General features: G+C 53.8%; 1 protein-coding gene across 1 annotated transcript; it reads right to left on the bottom strand.

Annotated features, from left to right (window-relative positions):
• Positions 1 to 15,914: 15,914 nt before the first annotated feature.
• Positions 15,915 to 19,905, bottom strand: Pou3f1 (POU class 3 homeobox 1). Its single transcript, XM_006980046.4, has one exon. The coding sequence runs from the start codon at positions 19,903 to 19,905 to the stop codon at positions 18,550 to 18,552; it is 1,356 nt and encodes a 451-aa protein (XP_006980108.2). The 3' UTR covers positions 15,915 to 18,549.
• Between the last annotated feature and the right edge of the window lie 386 nt (positions 19,906 to 20,291).

Below are 20,291 nucleotides of genomic sequence, written 5' to 3'. Positions count from 1 at the left end.
ATGTATGTATGTATGTATGTATGTATGTATGTATGTATGTATATGTATGTATGTATTATATATATGTATATATTGACCGTGATAGTAAGTGACAATGGCTGCCGGGTTCCTGTATAAATCCTAGAATGAAAGCCTGTTTTCTCAGAATGTATACTGTGGGATTCAGATCTGGGAGCCCCAGCTGAGCTCAATTAGTGCCAGTGATCTGAGTTTTGATTCCATCAACAGAGATTGTAGGTACCACTTTGGGAAACCGTGGCTGGAGCAAGGTGAAGGTAGCATTTTCAGATGGTTCCTGAAAGGAATTTGACATTCTAAGGAGTTAGCAGACCAAACAATGGTCTGTTCTGGGTAAGCTGTCAGGCGCTGTGGTTCTGTTCCTGCCATTCCTGGGTAGGAAAGTGGGGGCAGATTGGGAGTGTACCTGCCCACCTTCTCATAAATGTACACCTCCACAAAAGTACACAGCACTGCATGGGCTCTCAACAGGCCTGAGGCAGGAACAACTTAGGCCCTGTAAACAAGTGTGGACACATCCACGCACCCACCTTCTTGGTGCACACACATAACACACCAGTGGAGATGCTTGAAGGTGCTTGTGCTCAGTCCAAAGGGCCTGCAAAGCCCATTGTGTTTGGAGTTCCCTAGCTTCCAAGCTGGAGGTAATCAGAACTAGAGGAACAAGACTAGGTATCTTTGTTGCTGAGCCATTGTTGACTCTGAGGCCCAAGGATTGATCTCTTCAAGAGCAGCAAGTGCTCTTAACTATTGATCCACCTCTTCAGCCCCTTGTTTTAATTTTTTGACATGGTCTCATGCTAGCCTGGGCTGCTCTTAAACTTACTATTATAACTCACTGCCAAGTGTTGGAATTACAGTTATGAGCCACCATGTCTGGAGGGCCCAAGAATTTTTTTTTTTCAAGACAGGGTTTCTCTGTGAAACAGTCCTGGCTATCCTGAAACTCAGTCTGTAGACCAGGCTGGTCTCGAACTCACAGAGATCCACCTGCCTCTGCCTCCCAAGTGCTGGGATTAAAGGCATGCGCCATCACCACCCGGCTAAGGGGCCCAAGAATTTTTAAGGGGAGAGATTAGTGGTCCCTTGCCATTAACCTGTCGAAGATCCAGTCTCATGGATTCTGAGACCAGGCCACAGTTTGTTTTTTGTCTCCCGAGACAAGCTTTCTCTGTGTTGCTCTGGCTGTCCTGGAACTGACCAGGCTGGCCTACTCAGAGATCTGTCTGCCTCTGCCTCCCTGAATACCACCACTGCCCAGCTAGGCCACAGCTTTAAGGCAAGTCTCTAATGTATATATAGACTACAGACAGACTCGCTAGGAAGAGAGTTTGTTTTCTTTGTAGCCACCTTCTCAGGCTTGAGGTGGTTTGGCCTGTTGACATGGTATACCACGCTGGCTGTGCCATGAGGCTATGGGTAGCCTGTAGAAGTGGAGAACTTGCCTGTGACTCAGTATTCTTGTTTTGTTCATGTCTTGGCATAAGCCAAAACTTCAAAGCAGCAGCCATCTGAACCCCGTGGAACTCGTGGATCTGTCCATGGGACAGTTCCTGAGCCAGCTCAGCCAGCTTATAGCCACATCATAGGGTCCTTTCAACTAAAACTGGAGCGTGTCAAGGCCTTGTTTGATTTTTCAGTGGAAGGATCTAATTCTGATTTTCTGTCCTTGGAAGGAACGGCTGGGTGGGAAAGAGCCCAGCAGGTGGAGCTGCTGCCCCTCTCTGGGCTGGTTATCAGCGAGCCCGTGTCTACTATGGAAGGAGCTTCTGCCAGGACCTCCTTGCCCCCCAGAGATGCTGAGTATGGATTTGTTTATTGAATTTGATGCCACAGAAGAGAGCTCCATGAAAAAAGATCTTTCCGTTTAGTCCAAATGAATCATGGCTTTCCCACTTTTAATGAGGATCCTGTAGGGACCCTTAGGGTCTTTCCCAAGGCCTCAGGTTTCTTTCCCAGAGGTTGGTCCACTGCGATGTTGTCGGGGTTTTTCTTTGGTGGAGGTCTGAGGGTTGACTTGGGGCTTGCTGTCTCCCCATGCTGCTGGCTGTGGGGTCACTGAACAATCAAAGCTGCACGTCCTTCCGCAGGGAAAGCAGCCAGCATGCAGACTGCTCTGCCTGCCTGGGAAGGCCGGGGAGGCCAGGGCCTGTTGGGACTTGAAACCATGAAGCAAGTAGGTGTGTGGTTCTGGGCTTCTCTTCCTCCCAAAACCATCTCCGCTTGCCAGTTCCCAAAGCCTCATGCACAGGGCATTGGGAAGGGTGCACCGAGCCTCGGGTGGGAGTCCTGGCCCCAAGCCGCAGATGTGTGGAGGAATGGGGGTAGACCGTCTGAGGCTGAGCTGGCAGGTTTCTTGGGCTTCGCAGCTGCCTTCTGGGGTCAGAGGGTGCACTCTCTAGCCAGCCAGGTCATGGGGCCTCCTTGCTGGCAGAGCTCCAACTGGCTTCTGGGTCTGTAGCATACGGATGCCAGAGCAGCAGCGTAACAAGGCAAGGCAAGGCTGCTGTTCCTGGGTCTGTGGCCAGGGTGTCACTCAATGGTAGAGCTTTGACCTAGAATATGCGAGGCCTGGACACGCTCCTTAGCATATTACCCCCCCAAAGCCCAAGTCTGCTTCTGAGACTCAGGAGACCAGAAGAGGCTGTAACAGGTCATGCTTCTGCTTGTCTGCCCCCAGACTGCCTGGCCAGAGGGAACATCTCTCCGGCTGCTTCTGCCTCCATGTAAGGGATCTCCTCGCATCCTCTTCCCAGGCTCACGGTCACGGCATTTTCGGAGGGCCTGTCTCGGCTCCACCAGCTCTCCCTCTCCATCTGCTCTGCCTAACTTGATGGGCCTAGGGAAGGTGATGGCCGGCCACATCCTGTCACCTGAAAGAACACTCTGCTGCTGGGAGGTCATGTCTGTTCCTGCCAGGTGGTAGTAGAGGCTGGTCTAGAATGGAACCAAGGACCTCGGCAGGGGGTTGCTGACTTTGGGGGTTTAGGGAAGGTGAAAAGGAAGCCATTTCCTGTCTTCATTGTCTGTCACCTGATGGCCATGCTCAGATCATCAGTGTTAATGAAACCCTGGTGCCTGGAGGCAGGTGGGCACTCCCCTCCCTTGCCCTGAGCCAGTCTGACTAATTTACAGCTTTCCCCCCCCCTGTTACCCCGAAGGCTTCTCTCTGGGGTGACAAATGTTGGGGGTTGGTTTCCGAGTTTCATGTTTTCACATTACTGGGTGGAAAAAAAAAAGCAAAAAAACAAAAATACAAAAAAAAAAAAAAAAAAAAAAAAAAAAAAGCCTTTTCTATACCCCCAAAAAAGCAGCTCCTACAGAGAAGACAACTTCACCTTAAAAGAGCTAAGAAAGTCCCCATCTTCGCTTCATTTGCTCAGAGACACAACCAGAGACTGAAGGGTTAAGAGGAAAGGGCTGGGGCCCAGCTGGGCAGTGTCAGGGACAACCCCTTCAGAGGTGGTGGCACCTGCCATTCTGCTCCAAGTTAGGGGAAGACCTTCCCATGCTCCTCCAGCTCTGGGCTATAGGGGTTCTGGTGGCCGGTGGTAGATTGCTGGGCATGCAGCAGTCAGTTCAGGGTGAGCAGGGACCAGAATAGGAAGGAATCACCTCTCTTCTGTAGCTAATTTGATCCTGTAGGTCTGGGACAAGTGTCTCTCCCCAAGAGATGGTTCTTTAGGTAGAGTGGTAGGTGGGAAAATACAGGGTCCATCTGGCACATAGAGGCTAGGGAGGGGGGGTGCCACCCCCTCCTGTCTCTGGCTGGTAGCATTATAAACTACCCCCTGCCAGGGGCAGATGGCCTCCATGGCAGATGGAGACTAGGCTAGCAGTGGGATGGGCTTCCTAGCCTCAGCCTGGCCTCTTTCTCAGGCTAAGGCAACCAAGGAGGCAGTGACAGATCTCTCTCTCTCTCTCTCTCTCTCTCTCTCTCTCTCTCTCTCTCTCTCTCTCTCTCTCTCTCTCTCAATGTGTGTGTGTGTGTGTGTGTGTGTGTGTGTGTGTGTGTGAGCTTGCTTTTGAGCCTTGTTAAAATATTCTGTGGAAGAAGTAAGAAGCTCCCAGATAGAGCCAGTGGATCTCAAGACACACAGTTTGCTGTGTCGTAGGGGGTGGCAGGTGCTTAGGCCCAACACTGCCCACCTGTCCTGGCTCCCGATGCTGCCCTGGCTGGTTCTCCATCGAAGCTGACAGTCCCTGGGGTTGGGAGACCACTGCAGCTGGGGCCCAACCTGCTGGATGAAGACCCTTTATCAGGTCCCCAGAGCTTGGGCCTGGGCAGCAGCTCCTCCCAGAGGACGCACCCCTTTATTATGCGTTCCTGCCCCCTCACTGTTCAGGCAGGCAGCGGCCTTCATTAGCCAAGGAGCTGGGGTCTGTTTTGGCTGCCTCATCAGCATCAGTGAACTGCGTCCCTGCGAGATTTGATACAATTTAATTAACCTAATTAAAAGCTCTGATTGCAGAGATGATTGGGGTAGCGCCAGCAGCGACTGCATATTTATAATGAGCTGCAAGGTGTGGGACCGCAGCCAAACGCCACGCATCCTAATGAGCGGGAGCCGGGAGCCAGGGAGCGGGAGAAGGAACGTTTATTTTTGGCAACAATGCCCAGTTCCTCCCTGCCAGGGAGTCAGAGACCCAGGGAGCAGAGACCGACCTGCCCACCACTCTCTTCTGCACAAGGTGGAAGCAGAAATGTGCGCTCTTCCTGCTGGCAGTCTAGGGCCTTTGGATACCCCCCACCCACCCGACTTACCCCGGAACTCAGTGATAGTGTCTCTGTTTGCAGAGTTGGGGGTGGGGTGGCCTGGGCCCTTCCGCCACCTCTCTCCATCTCTGGGGACCAGGGACCACCTCCAGAGCCGTTCTGAGGACACAGGGTCCAGTAGAACCACTTCATCTCTAGACTTCAGGGCTTCTGGGCTCACCCCTTCAACGTGTAAAGGAGAATCTGAGGGTACCCAAGGCAGGCTCAAAAGTCAGGTGAGAAGCCAGAAAAGGGGTCTGAATGTCCAAGAATCCCAGGTGAGGATCCCGGTCCTAGAGCAGGCCAGAGAAACAGCGGCAAAAACTCTCTGCTCACTCTAGAAGTTGGAGCCCCACATAGCCAGCTCCCGGCTCCGTCCTGAGGACCCTGCCCAGCTCCCCTGGACTCTCTTTCTCCTCTCCCACTGCCTCTGTCTAGGGGAAAAATCTCAGTTTGTCTGACTCAGCGCTTCCGCTGTAAATCACATCTAATAATAACGAGAGTGAGAGCTTGAGGCCGAGATGCTGTGGGTGAAGAAGGGGCGCTGCTGAGAAGGGGTGCACTGTCCAGGTGCCGAGGGGGCGGGGGTCTCTGGGGTGAGCTCTGGCAGCCGTCAGCAGAGGCCAGGAGGGGGAAGCAGGGAGTGGCCTTCTAGCCCCCACCCCCTAAGCTCCCCGCTGTGGAGCTCGCACGGGTCGCGAGCTCAGCCAGGCTGGCCCAGCCCCCCAGTGCTGCGCGCGCTGCCAGGACAAGATGAGATTTGTCCCCAGCCCACCTTGCGGAGTTGCAGCTGTTTAGCTCCCTTATCAATCTTCTCTGTGGGTTTAATCATCTCTCTGTCATCCGGCAGGGCCGGCCCTCCCCTTACTGGAGCTCCTGAGCCCCAGCTTCCCTCCAGTCCCCCTCCCCCAGGCGCAACCCTCATCCCTCACCTGACTCCCCTCGTAAGACACCGTGGACCAGGGTGGCTTTGCCTTCCATCTCAGTGGTAGGGGCTGAGTCAGGGGACATCCCTACAGTATACCCAGGACTATGGGTAGGCAGAGATGGCATTGGCAGAGGATGTGCCCTAGCTGGTCTCCATTCCAGACTGGCTAGGACAGGGCCTCGAGGTTGGTCATGACCTTCAGCCTGGACCTGGGAGACTCGTGTGCAGGTGCAGTGTCTGCCCTTCTGGCCAACCCTGGCCTTCTTCTTGGGTGGATCCTGTGGCTCAGGAGCCTGTGGGCAGGAACCATGAGCCCACAACTTTGTGGGCATCTTGGGAAAGAGGGTACACAGGAGTCAATGGAGTCTGTGTTGTGGTCCAGGCTGGGAGCCAGGACACAAGGGGCTCCGGGGCCCCTCCCTGTGCTGACGTGCAAGATGACCTTCAGGGCCATGGTTGAGCCTTCTCTGCTCTGCTCTCTTTACCCCCAGAGCATCTGTGGAATGGGTGAGGTGGGGGGCTGGGGTCACATGGTGGCCTATCCACCCCTAGGAGAACAGGGAAAGATGGCCCTTCTTCCCTTTGCTCCCTCTCTCAATTCCAAGGGAGGCCCCTCCTCCCCACTTCTTGAGGATGGTGTGAAGTCCCAAAGTGGAATGGGGTCCTTCTGGGCATCACTATCATCATGATGAAGACTGAAGGACTCCTGAGCGGAGGCATCCCTTTGGGAGCTGGTCAAGGCTCTGGAGACTCACCAGCTAGCCTGGGCTGGAGAGGGTTTTCCCCTTCCACATAGGCTGGGCTCTGGGAGACAATGGAGTGTTGACAAAGCTTGGGTCCTGGTCTCACATGACCTGAGCAGGGCTGTGGGTGGACTGCACGTGGCTGAGCCGCCTGAGCTGACCTTTGGTCGCTGGCTAGAGAAGAGAGGAAGCCATGAGGTCTCCTGCCCACTCAGTACCCTGGGCACCCTGCCACCCGACCCCAGGAACTGCCCTCTGGGCACACACTCTGGCCTCCTCCTACCTCCTCTTTTTAGTCTTTCTTCTGTTCTACCACGTGTGAGAGTGTGTGCATTGTGAGTGTATTTGTGTGTGTCTGGTTGACCGTGAGAAGGGAGACACACACCGGCCGTAAGATAGGGAGAGAAAGAAATCCCGTTTTGTATGTTCTTCCCAATCAGGAGTGAAGACCTTGTTTCTCCTTTGGGGGACAGCACCGGGGCGAGGCTGTGTAAAGGGTCCTCTGCCCTGCATTATCCTTTGAGTTGGGTCTTCCTTATTTCTGGAGGTGATGGCTGTGATGGAGACCGACTCTTGTGGATACGTCTTCTTGTTCCACTAGGAGCCCAGGCTTTGACCAGAACCTCTTCCAAAAGTAAAAGGGATAAAGTCAGCATGGGGCCTCACATTTTAAAAAAATCTCACCACTTTTGAGGCAGAAACAGGAGGGTATTGAGTTTAAGGCCAGTCTGGGCCATGTAGCAAGAATCTGTCTCAAAACAGAACAAACCAAATAACAAAATGGAAGGATTTGGGGAACTGGATCATTATTGTACTCAGTGAATGAACTATAAAGATATCATTTAAGGAGGAAGCAGGGCATGCACAGGCACACACATGCACATACACAATACACAGATGGAGTATATGTGGAAAGTCGAGAGAGAGAGAGAGAGAGAGAGAGAGAGAGAGAGAGAGAGAGAGAGAGACAGAGACAGAGACAGAGACAGAGACAGAGACAGAGACAGACTGCTTTGGAAGCAGATTTTCCTTACTTCCTCCTTTCACCACGATTCTGAGGTAGCTGGAGAAATGGGGGTTTTCTCTAAAGAATCTTTCCCCTATGTCCCCAAGGAGCTGAGGTCCAGGGCTTCAGAGGTGAGCAAGCCAATACAAATGACCTGACAGTGTGCTTGGAAGGCAGCCTGTCACACACCAGTACAAATATTATGTGAAAGTTTCTTTTCTTTTCTTTTCTTTTTTTTCTTCTCCTTCTTCCTTTTTTAAATTTCTTTGTTGGCAGGCTCACCCCCCCCCTCTTCTTTTCTTCTTTCCAGGAGAGCCAGCTGTTCAGCCTCTCTATGGCCCTGAGATCAGGGACAGGGAAGCTGGATAGACTTGAATTAGATGGAATGGGATGCCAGGTGTCAGCACAAGAGGCCTTTGGTGAGAAGGGACAGTTCATGTGCCTAAGACTTGCTCCCTAGGTTTCACTCAGGTGAGGTTTCCAGTGGCTTGCCTGAGGAAAATTTGTGGACTATCCTATCTCTTTCCCTTCTCCCAGCCCCTTTTTTAAAATTAAAAAAAAATTTTTTTGTTTGTTTTTTTCAAGACATGGTTTCTCTGTGTAGCTTTGGAGCCTGTCCTGGAACTCACTCTGTAGTCCAGGCTGGCCTCAAACTCACAGAGCTCTACCTGCCTCTGCCTCCTGAGTGCTGGGATTAAAGGCATGTGCCACCACCGCCTGACTGCCCCCCACCCTAAAAACAGGGTTTCTCTGTGTAGCCCTGGTTGTCCTGAAACTCACTCTGTAGACTAGGCTGGTCTTGAACTCACAGATCTCTGCCTCCGGAGAGCTGGGATTAAAGGTGTGCTCCATCACCCAGCTCTGGTCCCTTCTTTGACCCTCCACCCCACTCCCCTGTCGGGTCCTATGAATCCCGTCAGCTATTCGGGGAGATGGTATGGGACTGGTCCTTAGCAATGAAACAAACGGAGCCTGGAGGAGCTGGGCTGGAGGCTCAGTGCTACCTTATGAGCTGGGGTTAGGGATGGAACATAGGCAGAGACCTAGGCTAAGATTAGAGCTGAGAGCTGAAGTTGACACCAAGTTGAAGGTGGAGGACAGTGGGAATGTGGGGGTTTGGCAGGGTATTCCTTTCAGCCTTGACAGGGTTCTGAGATGCCTATTTTTAGTGTCTGATGCAGATGTTCTTCTCCAGTGGAGTGCTTGGTAGTCTGCTCTCCCTTGGAGGGGCGGGACAGGTCCCCTCCCCCTGCTCCCCACAGCTGAGCAGAGCCATACATCACCGAGGGGCTGGGGCTCCCTAGATGTATTGCCCTAATACGTCGCTATAGCAACCCCACTCTAATCCTGCATTATTCTAATGCGGTCCCCTCCCCACTGTGATGTATAGCTTGGGTCTCAGAGCTGCTAGTCTCAGAGTATCCCAGGGATGAGTAGGTAAGAGGTTGTCTTTGCTCCCGTGGGTCCCATCTTGCTTCTCATTCTGTGCAGGGGGATCCTTTGTCAGGTCGGCTGTGGAGGTGGGGTCTGGCCCATCAGTCTACCCTCCTGCCTAACCAGAGAAGGCAGGCTGCAGGTCATGTGTGCCCAGCTCTGGTACACGAGAGTCTGACGCACTGATCCACGCCAGCCTGCCTGGCCTGGGGACCTGAGGCCTTGGGGTTGGGGGCCAGGGCAGGACAATGGCTGCATTCCGGCTGTTAGCCACAGGCCCCCATTGTTTCTGTGGACACTGCCTGCTTGAGGGTTGCAGTTCTGGCCCTCACTCCTCCTGGAGCGTAGGATGCTCCCTGGACCACTCCCCCGGGGACCATAGAGGGGTGATTCATGGGGTGGCTAGGGCATAGCAGGCTCCAGCTGTGCCCAGATTCTGGGGAGCAGGAGGGGGAGGTGACTGAGGATTGTTTGTGTCAGGGGAGGGGGGCTGAATAGCCAGAGCTGAGTCCTCAGGGCTCTGAACACCAACCACGTCATCTCCGATCCTTCCTCTTGTGTGGGCTGGTTAGAGAAGTCCCATTGTCAAAGAAGCAGGCCCACCCAGGCTAGAAGGCAGGCAAAGTTCTCAAAACTGAGAAGACCCCCATATAGCACTGGTGGAGACTGAGGTGATGGTATGGCAGGGATCTGTCCCAAGTTACACATCCAGATAGTAACAGGCCGGGAACAGAACATCACCCCACCTCTCCCTGGTGCTTAGATGTGCCTGCCATTTTTGACAGAAAAAGGCAGTCCAGGGCTGGCCTTGGTAGAGGCTATGTTGTTAAGTCCTTCTCCCTAGTGCCCTTACATTTAGGTCAGCACTTGACATTCTTGGGGTAAGAAATGAGAACTAAGGGGAATCCTAAGGTTGTGCAGGCTGATGCCAGAGGCCGTATGGACTGCACCTTCTTTGAAGCCCTGGGGAAGTTCGCAGAGTGTGGAGGGTCCCAGCACTTCGATACACAGTTCCCTAGACACAACAACAGAGTCCATTGTTTTCTTCCACATCATTTTCTCATTGACTCCCATGTCCATGTACCTACCCCATACAGCTGGGGGGCAGGGAGGGCATGAGACCTAGCTACAAGTGTGTGGAGGTCAGAGGCACTGGTCTCCTCTGCCTCTGTTAAGCTGGATGATTGGATGAATGGATGGCAGATGGATGGGTGGGTAGTTGAATAGGTAGTTAAGGGTAGGTGGATGAATGGCTGCATGGAGAGGTGGGTGGCTTCATGAATGGATGAGTAGATGACTGTAGAATGGACCGATGGGTAAATGAATGAGGGAATGCTTATTTCATATTTTGAGGTCCATCGTGACAAATGACCCAATTTGTGAGACCAGGACCCAAGTATCTGAGGCCGAGGTACCCCATTAAATGGTTTAGTGGTTAACCTCTGGCCAGGACTGCAGTAAAATCAGTCATGGAGAACTAAAGGAAACTTCAGTTAGACTTAATCTCATGGTGTGTGACCCCGTCAGGTTTAGAGGCCCTCACCCTGCTCTGAATCTTTTGTGCTAGGGTCAAAAATGTGCCAGGGCCTGCTGGAGGTCCTGAACAGGGCGGGAAAGGCAGAAAGGTCAGAGTTCAGGAAGGGCGAGTGAATGGGGTCTGAGGGTTCAGAGGCTGAGTGACTAGTTATTGGGATCAGGGCCATGATCCAGGGACTCCTAAACATATCTTTACCCGTGCTTTACGGCCCAGCTTAACGCCTCTGGGTGCTCTCTCTGCAGAGCCCAGTACAAAGCCTTGGTACACAGTACTAGTACTTAACATTCTAGCCTTAGTAGACATGGCTGGGGGGGGGGGAATCTTAGTAGGGTTGCCACAAAACGGAAGTAAGCAATAGGCTTACAAGTGGTACCTATCAAATAAGTGAAAAAAAATTAATAATAATAAAAAAAAAACCAGCACCTATCACTGATTTTGTGTCACCCCGAGAAGGGCCTTTAATCTCCCCAGACCTCAGTTTCCTCACCTGTGGACTAGGAGTGGAAATTGCAGACTTAAATTTCCTATAATGGTTTTATGAATGAAGAGGAATCATTCTAGGCGGGTAGTGGTGTAAGGGAAGCACGTGACATTATTATTTTTTTCCGCAACAGCTCAGCAATAATATACACTGTACATATAAAATTATTTTTTTACAGCTAACATTTAATGTGCTCTCGTGACATGCCAGGCTCTAAGTGTTTATGTTGTGTATCATCTCCCATCAAGTCCCCACTGCAGTTTTATGGGGCAGATGTTGTTACTTTCATCTACAGAAGAGGAAACTGAGGTATAGGGAGTTTCAGGAACTTTCCAGAAGACTCACAGGTGGTGAGTAGGTGCACCAGGATGAATGCCTGGGCAGGTACTAGGTCTCCATCTCAGTATGTGGAGGCTTGGAAAGGACCAATCCGGAGAACTTCCTGATCATTCAAACTCTCTTAGCGAGTTATCCAACTTTCTTAGCCTCATGGGATTTACTTGATTCTAGGTAGTGGAGAGGGGGCCACAGATTCTAGCCAATTAGCTCTAACACCCTTGGTTCTCAATTTCCACACCCAAGTTCTGGAGCTTCCCATGCTTTGAATAGACATGCAAGCATTGACTACTATTTTTGCTGTTGGCCTTAGTATAAAAAGACCCGGCGCTCAGGAGTCAGATAACATGGTTTCTGTCCTGATTGCTGCCATTCACTAGTCTTGCTTGCTGCCTTGGTTAAGCTACGAATACTGTTTTACAAAATAGGGCTATATTGTGTAAGACGGTATACATACAGCAGAAGGTGGGTGCTGGGTATGTATGTATTTTGTAAAAGTGCCCTTGGACAAAATGGGGTCCCTGGTCAGAGATCATTATCTTATGGTGTTCATACAGTAACTTCTGCGCTCAGGCCTCAGAATAAAACAACTTTGATTTTATTCATCACTTACGCTAAATGTTGTGTGCATTATCCCACTTAATTCTCAAAACAACTCTACAATACAGAATGGCCATTGTCATCATGCCGGGAAATGGAGGATGGAAATGTGAGTTGCTGGCTTAAGGTCACACAACTGATGAAAGACGGCGGTAGGACCCGTATCCAGGTCTGTTTTGTTTCACAGTCCCTGCGCTCACACTCTGTGTTCTGCCTCCAGAGTCACGACAAGTTTCTTGGGACTTTGATGATCTACGAGAAGGCAGGCGATCCACAGAAGCTGAAGGGGGCATTACCATAGACCAGATCTGGCTGTGAGCTGCTTGGGTGGATTCTCCCAGCTTCTGCACGGAGGAAGTCCTCCCTCCTCCCCAGCTCAGCTTCTGCAAAAGCCCAAAGAGTGTGACTCCAGGCCCAGGGAACAGTGGCAGTGCAGGGTCCAGGTTTGCTTTGGCTCAGGCTCCTGTTTCAAAGCTGAATAATCAGGAGCCCTTCAAGAAGGATTTCTGAAAAGCCATCAGGAGTGAATCATTGACTTAGGGAGGCGATGAATCAACCGGGAGTTCATAAAACGGCAAATGAATCGGGTGTGAGCGCAACGGAGCCACCGCTATTCCCCAGAACCCTCCAGGGACAGAGAGCCGAGAGAAAAGAAATAAAAATAACACGAGGCCTTATGCCTGCTACACACCCAAGGCAAGCCCTCTTCCCATGTGGGAAGACAGAGTGGAAGAGAGGGACCCACTCGTGGGTGAACTGGGGCAGAGGATGCTCCCAGGGCACTTTGGGATCCCTGGGTCCAGGCTGTGGGTGTAATTAGCAAACGCCTTTTCCCCTTCTTTTCAGGAGCCCTCACAAGAAAGAACACTGATTTTGACGAACACCCAAAATAATGTGAGATCAGGCACCATGCATTATGCATGAGGTCTGATTTAACATGAACATTATTTCTTGTGTACGAGACCATATGCCTCCGTGCTGTCTCTATAGCCTAATAATACCCAGTCCCACCCTGGTCAGACTCAGCAGGGAGATGTGTCCACTGCTGTGTGTGGTTGGAGATGGGGTGGGCAGGGGAAGGGTTGTAGCACAATGCTCCTGGTCCTTGGGTCATTTGAGGAGAGGCCATTAAAATGCTCTGAAGGGAGGTGGGAAGCAGGGGGTGGGTTATACTCTTGTAGTGTAGAGTGGGTATTATTTTGTGAAATGCTAGTGTGTGTGTGTGTGTGTGTGTGTGTGTGTGTGTGTGTGTGTGTCAGAGAGAGAAAGAGAGCGATCAGGAGCCTGTGACTAGGTGAAACTGGGTTCATCATAGGGCCACGTGGGGGCCTGTGCATAGCTAGGTTTTACTGTTCAAGGATGATGGTGGAATGGGTAGAGCTAATTGCTGTGTGTGTTTGTATATATACACGCATATGTATGTGTGGGGGTGTGTGTTTAAAAAATAAGATCACACATACATACAAACACACAGCCTAACTTTAATTATCTGAAAGGAACAGAAAGAGATCTGGGAGGAGCTGGGGCAATGATGGGCAGGGATGTATTTGGAAAGTGGTTTGTGGGGTAAGTGCTTAGAAATCTTGAAAGGAGAGGGTCTGGCTAAACGTGGCAGCGGATGGCGGTGTGTGTTAATCAAATAGCACATGGGCCAGGTACCTGGACTCCCAAGAGTTCAGTGCCAACCACCAGAAAGCTGGGTCTGGATGGGGGAAGGGTCGTGTGGGTAATGCCGTGTGTGTGTGTGTGTGTGTGTGTGTGTGTGTGTGTGTGTGTGTGTGTGTGTGTGTGTGTAAGCTGTTGATCTGGTGAGAGGAGGGATGGGGAAGTGTGTGAGTAGGAGAGATGGAAGAGGCAGTGTGTGGTAGTGGGTTTCTGAGCGTGGCTGTGTGAGCGGACAGTTGGTAGATGGCAAGGGAAAGCTCACAAGCATATTTTTGTCTCTGTGAAGCAGGACTGCTGCTTCCTTTGGGGCCTGAAGTCAGTCAGCTCTGCTCTAGCTGGCAAAGCCTGCGGAGTAATCCCCTTGAAGTTGACTTGGGAGGAGGCATGCTCAACAATGAGGTGTTTCTGGTGACTGGTGTCATGTCCCAGCTCCGAGACCAATAGAGGGCAGTCCTCTCACATGGAGCCTTGAGCGGCACCCGGGAACCCTGGCGGACCTGGCGAACACAAACTCCCGGGCCTTCATGTAGGACATGAGAGGACAAAACCTGAAGTGTCTCTAAGCCATCTCTGGCATCTCTAACCTGAGACCCTGGGAAGACCTTCTTGGCTAAACTTATGGGAGTAAGTTGGGCCAGATAACCCCCTGTTGCTCTACCCTCTGCCTGGGTGGTTCTCCTTTCAAAGGGAGCTCAAGCCTTGCTGTGGAGAGCTCAGGAAGGAAGAAGACTGGCCTTGGGTGGGTCACATTAATTTATCTTGCCCTCCGCAGTCAGTCCCTGAGCCTGTTCTAGGAACTTCCAAGTGGCTCCAAGTTGGCAGCTGCGGTTAGGAGCCAGGTAGCCCATTCTAAGGATAAGGGATGGTTGCTTGGGACCTCCTGCCAGGCAACACAAGGTCGTATCACTTGGGGCAGCAGGTGAGGGAGACTATCAATGTGCTCAGTGCTCAGGACAGGGTATCTTCTGGGCTTGCCTTCATGACCACAGGTGACCAGGTAACCACAATAGCCACCTTCCTTCTTTTTAGTGTTAACAGCCCCTTTACCCCTGCAAATGCTCTGGATCCGATTTTCAATATAATATGGACACCCCCCCCACCCCCCCGCCACACACCTCGTGGCTCTGGGATCAGCCCTGGATTTTCACACATGAAACAGAATACATCAGCAGGTGGATGTTCTCATGGGACCCGTCAAGTTCTGCCGATCTGTGGCTACATGATTACGAGAAATAATTTTGTCTGAATGTAAAAGGTGAGAGAGAGCCTCTGAAATTCCAAGCTGGCCGTGGAAAGTTGGGCTTAAGATTGGGGACACGTGCCACTCTGGGACAAATGAAAAGTCTGGGGAACTCTGGAGCAAGCAGGTAGACAGACCTGCATACAGGAAATACAGAAGCCTCCAGCTGATGTGCCTTTCTTCAACTATTTTGCCAAGGGATTAGGGCTCTAGGTTCCCAGGTTGTCTGGAGCAGGAGTCTGAAGAAGCCCTAGGGCCTTCTGCTAAGAAGGGGTTATCGCTGGGTAGCTACCCCGGGCTGGTGTCTCATTAAGCAAAATCCTTGCACTGCAAGATTTTCTCCCCCCACTTCCCCACCTTTCTCTCCTTTTTGTTCTTCTCCTCAGCTGCTGTGGGTTCTTGGGAGGGAGACTGCATTGTTTTGCTATTTTTGAGTTGACTTGCTGAAATAATAAGCCCACCCTCTTGTACAAGATTAAGCAGACAATTAGGAAATCAATCAATCAATTGGTGTCAGCTGTAGGCAAGAGGCCAGTGAAAGGCCCCTGTCTTCCCCAAGGCCTTTCCAATCTCAAAACCGGCCGAGACTCGGCTGACAGGGGCTGGGAAGCCAAGTTTCCTTTGCTTCCATGTTGGGACCCTCCAAGGCAGGGACAAGTCCAGGGGTGGAGAACCAGGGAATTGGGAGGAATATGGGATGGCTTGCTTCAAAGTTTTGTATTTAATGGAGCACGAAATGAGACGCTGAGGTAGGGTGGTCAACGACTGTGCCATCACCCCGCGGGCCCACAAGTCTCTGTCTCTTCCTTGAGAAGCACTAGGAGGCTCAGCAGGGACAGGAGAGACAGCAGGGACTCTGGTGCCCATCACAGGGCTACTCATGAACTAAAAGAAATAATTAAAAAAAAAAAATTAAAAGGAGCAGAGAGTGAGCTGAGCTTTTGGAAAATGCAGGCACCTTTGTGCTTGGAGAGATAAGACCTCCTTGGACTCAAGGGGCAGGACCTAGGAGAGCCACCAGGACTCAGCACGGTTATCCCAAGGTTCCAGCCCAGCCAGGAAGCACCAGTTTGGGCTCCTGAAACACCTGACTCAGCCCACCAGCTAGAGCCAAGGGCTCTCCAAAGGCCCAGACTCGAGCAGCTTCTGGGGCCTGCAAGCCTCCATATACCCCCGCAGCAGGGATACACCTTTCTCCCCAGACAAGCCACCGTGCCTTCAAGCTTTGCTCCCCAAAGTAGGAGGGACCTGGTAGGATTTCTCCTGAGAAGGGAGAAGAACCATGGACTACGGTAGAAACGGGAAGAGTCTGAAAGGAGGAACCTATTTTGACTGGGATGCCAGCCTTCTTGGGTTCTGAGCTGAACTGAGACCTGTCCCCAGTATAGGGGCTCTCAGAGGGGATGCTGCCACAGAGGAATTAAGAGAACCTCTCAGACGTTTCCCCTTCAGGTCCCGATGCACAGGGTCTCCCTTCCATCAGCACACTCACGTCTCCCCTCTGTGCTGCTCTTCTGTGTCAGCCCTAGGAGATGCAGCAAGCCTTTGCCACACCATGGTTTGCATCCCTACCTCTCTCCAACAGTGCCTGGGACTGGTGGCTTGTTTGCAGAGCAGACCTAGATTTGTCTAGGCAGACAGGCAGGCCTCCCTCCCAAGCCGACTTAGTCATGCAGGACCACTGAATGGACCTCAGTCTGAACTCCCGCCAGATGTCCCATGTATCTAGGTGGGCTTGGGTACCATTTGTTTGGATGGAGAACCATCTGGGAGAGGATGGAAGAGCTTGACCAGGTTCCCAGTTGCCCCATGACGAAACTTGGCCCTGATCCTGCACATGGAGTGCAAGGTGAAATCAATGTTAGGGTTTGGGGTGTCAGGCCAGGGAAACAAATTCAAGGTTGGTAATCCAGGAAGAGATGAGTGGCTTCTTTGGCTCTGACCCCAAGTTCCACGTGGTGTCAATGGTTTCCTGTCCTAGGCCCTGAGCTAGTCTCAGAAGTCAATGGGAAAGGGATGTGATTCACTTTCTCTAGACTGGTGTGCTTGGGCCAGGTGCCCAACTGTTTGCCCAAGCAACAGGCAGTCCTGACACCAACCCGGAAGAAGGCTGGTGGTTCCTCTCCTCTCTGAGCCCACAACTTCAGGAGAAGGGACCAGGTAGGGGACTCTCACCCCTTCCCACAAAACAAGCCCTAGCAGTAAAGAGAACAGGACACAGCCCTGGGGTACATGTTTATGTGAGTAATAAAATATTTACTATAACATAAATATAAAGGGAACTTCCCAGTCTACATTATTTTTTTTGCAATAAAGATACAAAGAGAATGCACCAAACATTGTTCCAAAAATAATAAAAATAACAAAATTTAAGCTCAAACCTTAACAAACAGATGAAGAGACGGTGAAGGGGGAAGCTCCGAACACATCCAGAAAATAAATAGAGATGGGTCAGAAATCAGGAAACCATATTAAAATATCTTTTTCGGTTTAGTCGGGTGTACAAAACCCTTTAGGATGGGGAGGGGCAACAACCCAGAAAACCAAAAAATAAAAACCAAGCACAAAATGTTTCTTCCCCCCCCTTGCCAGTGTGTACATATCTCACATATTTACATGGTTCCCACCTCACCCCAAATTTGGAGAATTTCTCTCCAGGGTTCCCCCAGCATCCCGAGGGGGCTGGAAAGAGAGCAGGGGGAAGCGGTAGGGAATCAGGCGGAAGGTTCTTGGGGGTCATGGTTTATTTCTACAGCTGGTTAAAAAATAGTTCCAACTTTTCCAAGTTTCGTTCGTTAAGGCCAGGAGGGGCAGGGCCCGGTGGGGAAGCGGCGGCCCGCGGTGCGTGCTCGGTCTTGCGGGTGGAGATGCCCCTTCCCACCCGGGTGTGCGTGGGAGCGCAGACCCTCTCCGCTAGGCCACGAACCGAGCCGAGGGCTCGGGTAAAACGAAACGAAAATGAACACTCAAAAATTTTTTTTGTTAGTTTTTTTTGTTTGTTTTTGTTTTGCGTTCTTGGAGGAAGGAGGAGAGGGTAAGAGAAAGGGAAAATAAATTAGGCTAGATTAAAGCTTTGGCTATTTCCTGCTTTTATACACAGATGCGGCTCTCGCGGCCTCCCCTCCGGGGCCCCGATAAATACAGTATACAGCGATTTAAATTAAGGGCGCGGGCGGAGTTAGAAGGACCCCAGGAGCCGAGAGGCTCCACGAATAAATAAAAACCGTAAAAAACCAAGCCCGGAGAAAGGGTGAGGGGGTGGGGCGCATCCTGGTGCGAGAGAAGAGGCGCGGAGAGAATAAAGTGACAGCCCCCCACCCGTGACCTGCAGGCTACGGGGAGTCCTGAGCCCAGGAGAGCTGCTGGGGACTCTCCTCTCTTCGTCCTTTCTCCCGGGAATCCCTAACCCCGCACCGCGTTACCTTTCGCTGTGGGGAGGCCGCTGCCGGGATCCGGCCCCGAACAGCCCGGGGGCAGGGGCGGGGGTCGTCGAGGGTATGGGGACAGGGAGCAGGCAGTGGGCAGAGGGCGCCCAGACTGAGTTGGCGCATTCCGGATCTTCGCTGCTCTCTCCCGGGACTCGGGCGACACAGCCTCTCGGCGGCCCTTCGCCGCTCGCCGGAGAGGGGTTCGGTCCCGGGTGTTTGGTTTTGTTTAAAAGTTTCTGGGCTTTTTTATTTTTTCCTTTTTGTAAAATCCAAAGCAACCGAATAAACAACAACAACAACAAAAAAGAGTCCAGGCCGCGCGGGCTGACTGCGCGCCGGGGGCACCGCTGCGCCCGTGGAGAACACAGCCCGCAGGGTCACTGCACTGAGCCGGGCAGTGTGTGGTGGTGGTGGTGGTGCAGCGCAGCCGGAGGGGGTGGCGGGGGCGCAGAGGGTGGCGACGCGCCGCCCCCACCAGGCCCCAGCTCCCCAGGCGCGTAAACGTCGTCCATGGGCGGGTGGCCCGCGCCGGCCGCGGGGGTCATGCGCTTCTCCTTCTGCCGCCGGTTGCAGAACCAGACACGCACCACCTCCTTCTCCAGCTGCAGGCTGTCGGCCAGGCCGGTGATCTCGTGCGCAGAAGGCTTGGGACACTTGAGAAAGTGGCTCTCGAGCGCGCCTTTGACCCCCACCTCAATGGACGTGCGCTTCTTGCGCTTGCGGCCCTGCGCCGCGATCTTGTCCAGGTTGGTGGGACTGCCGCTGGACGAGTCGGTCTCCTCCAGCCACTTGTTGAGCAGCGGCTTGAGCTTGCACATGTTCTTGAAGCTCAGCTGCAGGGCCTCGAAGCGGCAGATGGTGGTCTGCGAGAACACGTTACCGTAGAGTGTGCCTAGCGCCAGCCCCACGTCGGCCTGGGTGAAGCCCAGCTTGATGCGCCGTTGCTTGAACTGCTTGGCGAACTGCTCCAGGTCGTCGGAGCTGGGAGCATCCTCGTCCGAGTGCTCGCCCACCGACGAGCCACCACCGCCCGCGCCTGGGTGCAGGTGCGCCGCCGCCGCGTGCAGGCCGCCCGCGTGTGCATGTCCGTGTGCGTGTCCGTGTGCGCCCAGGTGCGGCGGCGGCGACGGCTCCAGCTGTGCCTCGTGGCCGTCCTCGTGCAGCGCGTGGTGCAGGCCGGGTCCCGCGCCGCCGCCGCCCGCCGCCAGCATCCCGGCCAGGCCGCCGCCGCCGCCACCGGGGTAGGCCGCCTGCGCGTACAGCCCCAGCGGCTGGGGTTGGTGGCCCCCACCGGCCCCGGGCGACGGCGACATGGCGGGGCCCAGGTGGTGCGCTGTGCCGCTCTGTGCCCATGCCGCGCCCGCGTGGGCCGCCCCTTGGTGCACCAAGCGGGCGTGGAAACCTCCGCCGCCGCCGCCGTCGTCGGCTCGGCCGGTGCCGCCACCGCCCGCCTTGCCGTGTTCCAGGTGCGGGCCGCCGGCCCAGTCGCCGCCGCCGCCTCCTCCCGTGGGTAGCCACTGGGGGTGCGCTAGGCCCACGGGGTGGCCCGCGCCCGCGCCCAGCCACTCGTGGTGCATCAGCTTCTGCACTTCGCGGTACGCGGCCCCCGCGTGCAGCCTTTCGGCGGCCGCCGCCGCTGCCGCCGCCGCTGCGGCATCGGGATGCATGAGCGGCCCGGTGCCGCCGGCTCCGCCGCCGGGGCCCCGCGGCAGGTACTGCGCGGTGGTGGCCATGCCGCCCCGCGCCCTGCGCCGCGCCGCCGCCGCCGCCTCGCTCCGTCTGCGGGCCCCGCCGCCGCGCTCCGCCGGCTTAAAGCCGGGACCCGCTGGGCGCTCTTGAGCCCCACCCCTCCCGCCGCCCATTGGCTGCCCGCGGAGCCGCCTCCCGCCCCCCGGCCCCGGCCTCCGCCCCCCGCGCCCGCCCGCCGCCGGGGCCTGGAGCCCAGAGCTCGCCATTGGGCCTTGCTGCCGGGGTCCCGCGCGCCGGCCGTGCTGATTGGCCGCTGGTGCTTCATTCATGACCCCCCCCTACACCGTCCGCGTACACATTCACGCCCCGGGGGCGCGGCCGCCACGTGGGGAGTGGCGCGGGGGTGGCACTGGGACCGCACCCCCTCTGG

Source organism: Peromyscus maniculatus, chromosome 2 (assembly GCF_049852395.1).
Source record: "Peromyscus maniculatus bairdii isolate BWxNUB_F1_BW_parent chromosome 2, HU_Pman_BW_mat_3.1, whole genome shotgun sequence".
NCBI classification, from domain to species: domain Eukaryota; kingdom Metazoa; phylum Chordata; class Mammalia; order Rodentia; family Cricetidae; genus Peromyscus; species Peromyscus maniculatus.
Note: the sequence above shows the minus strand (reverse complement) of the source record. Positions and strands in the feature narration are given on the sequence as shown.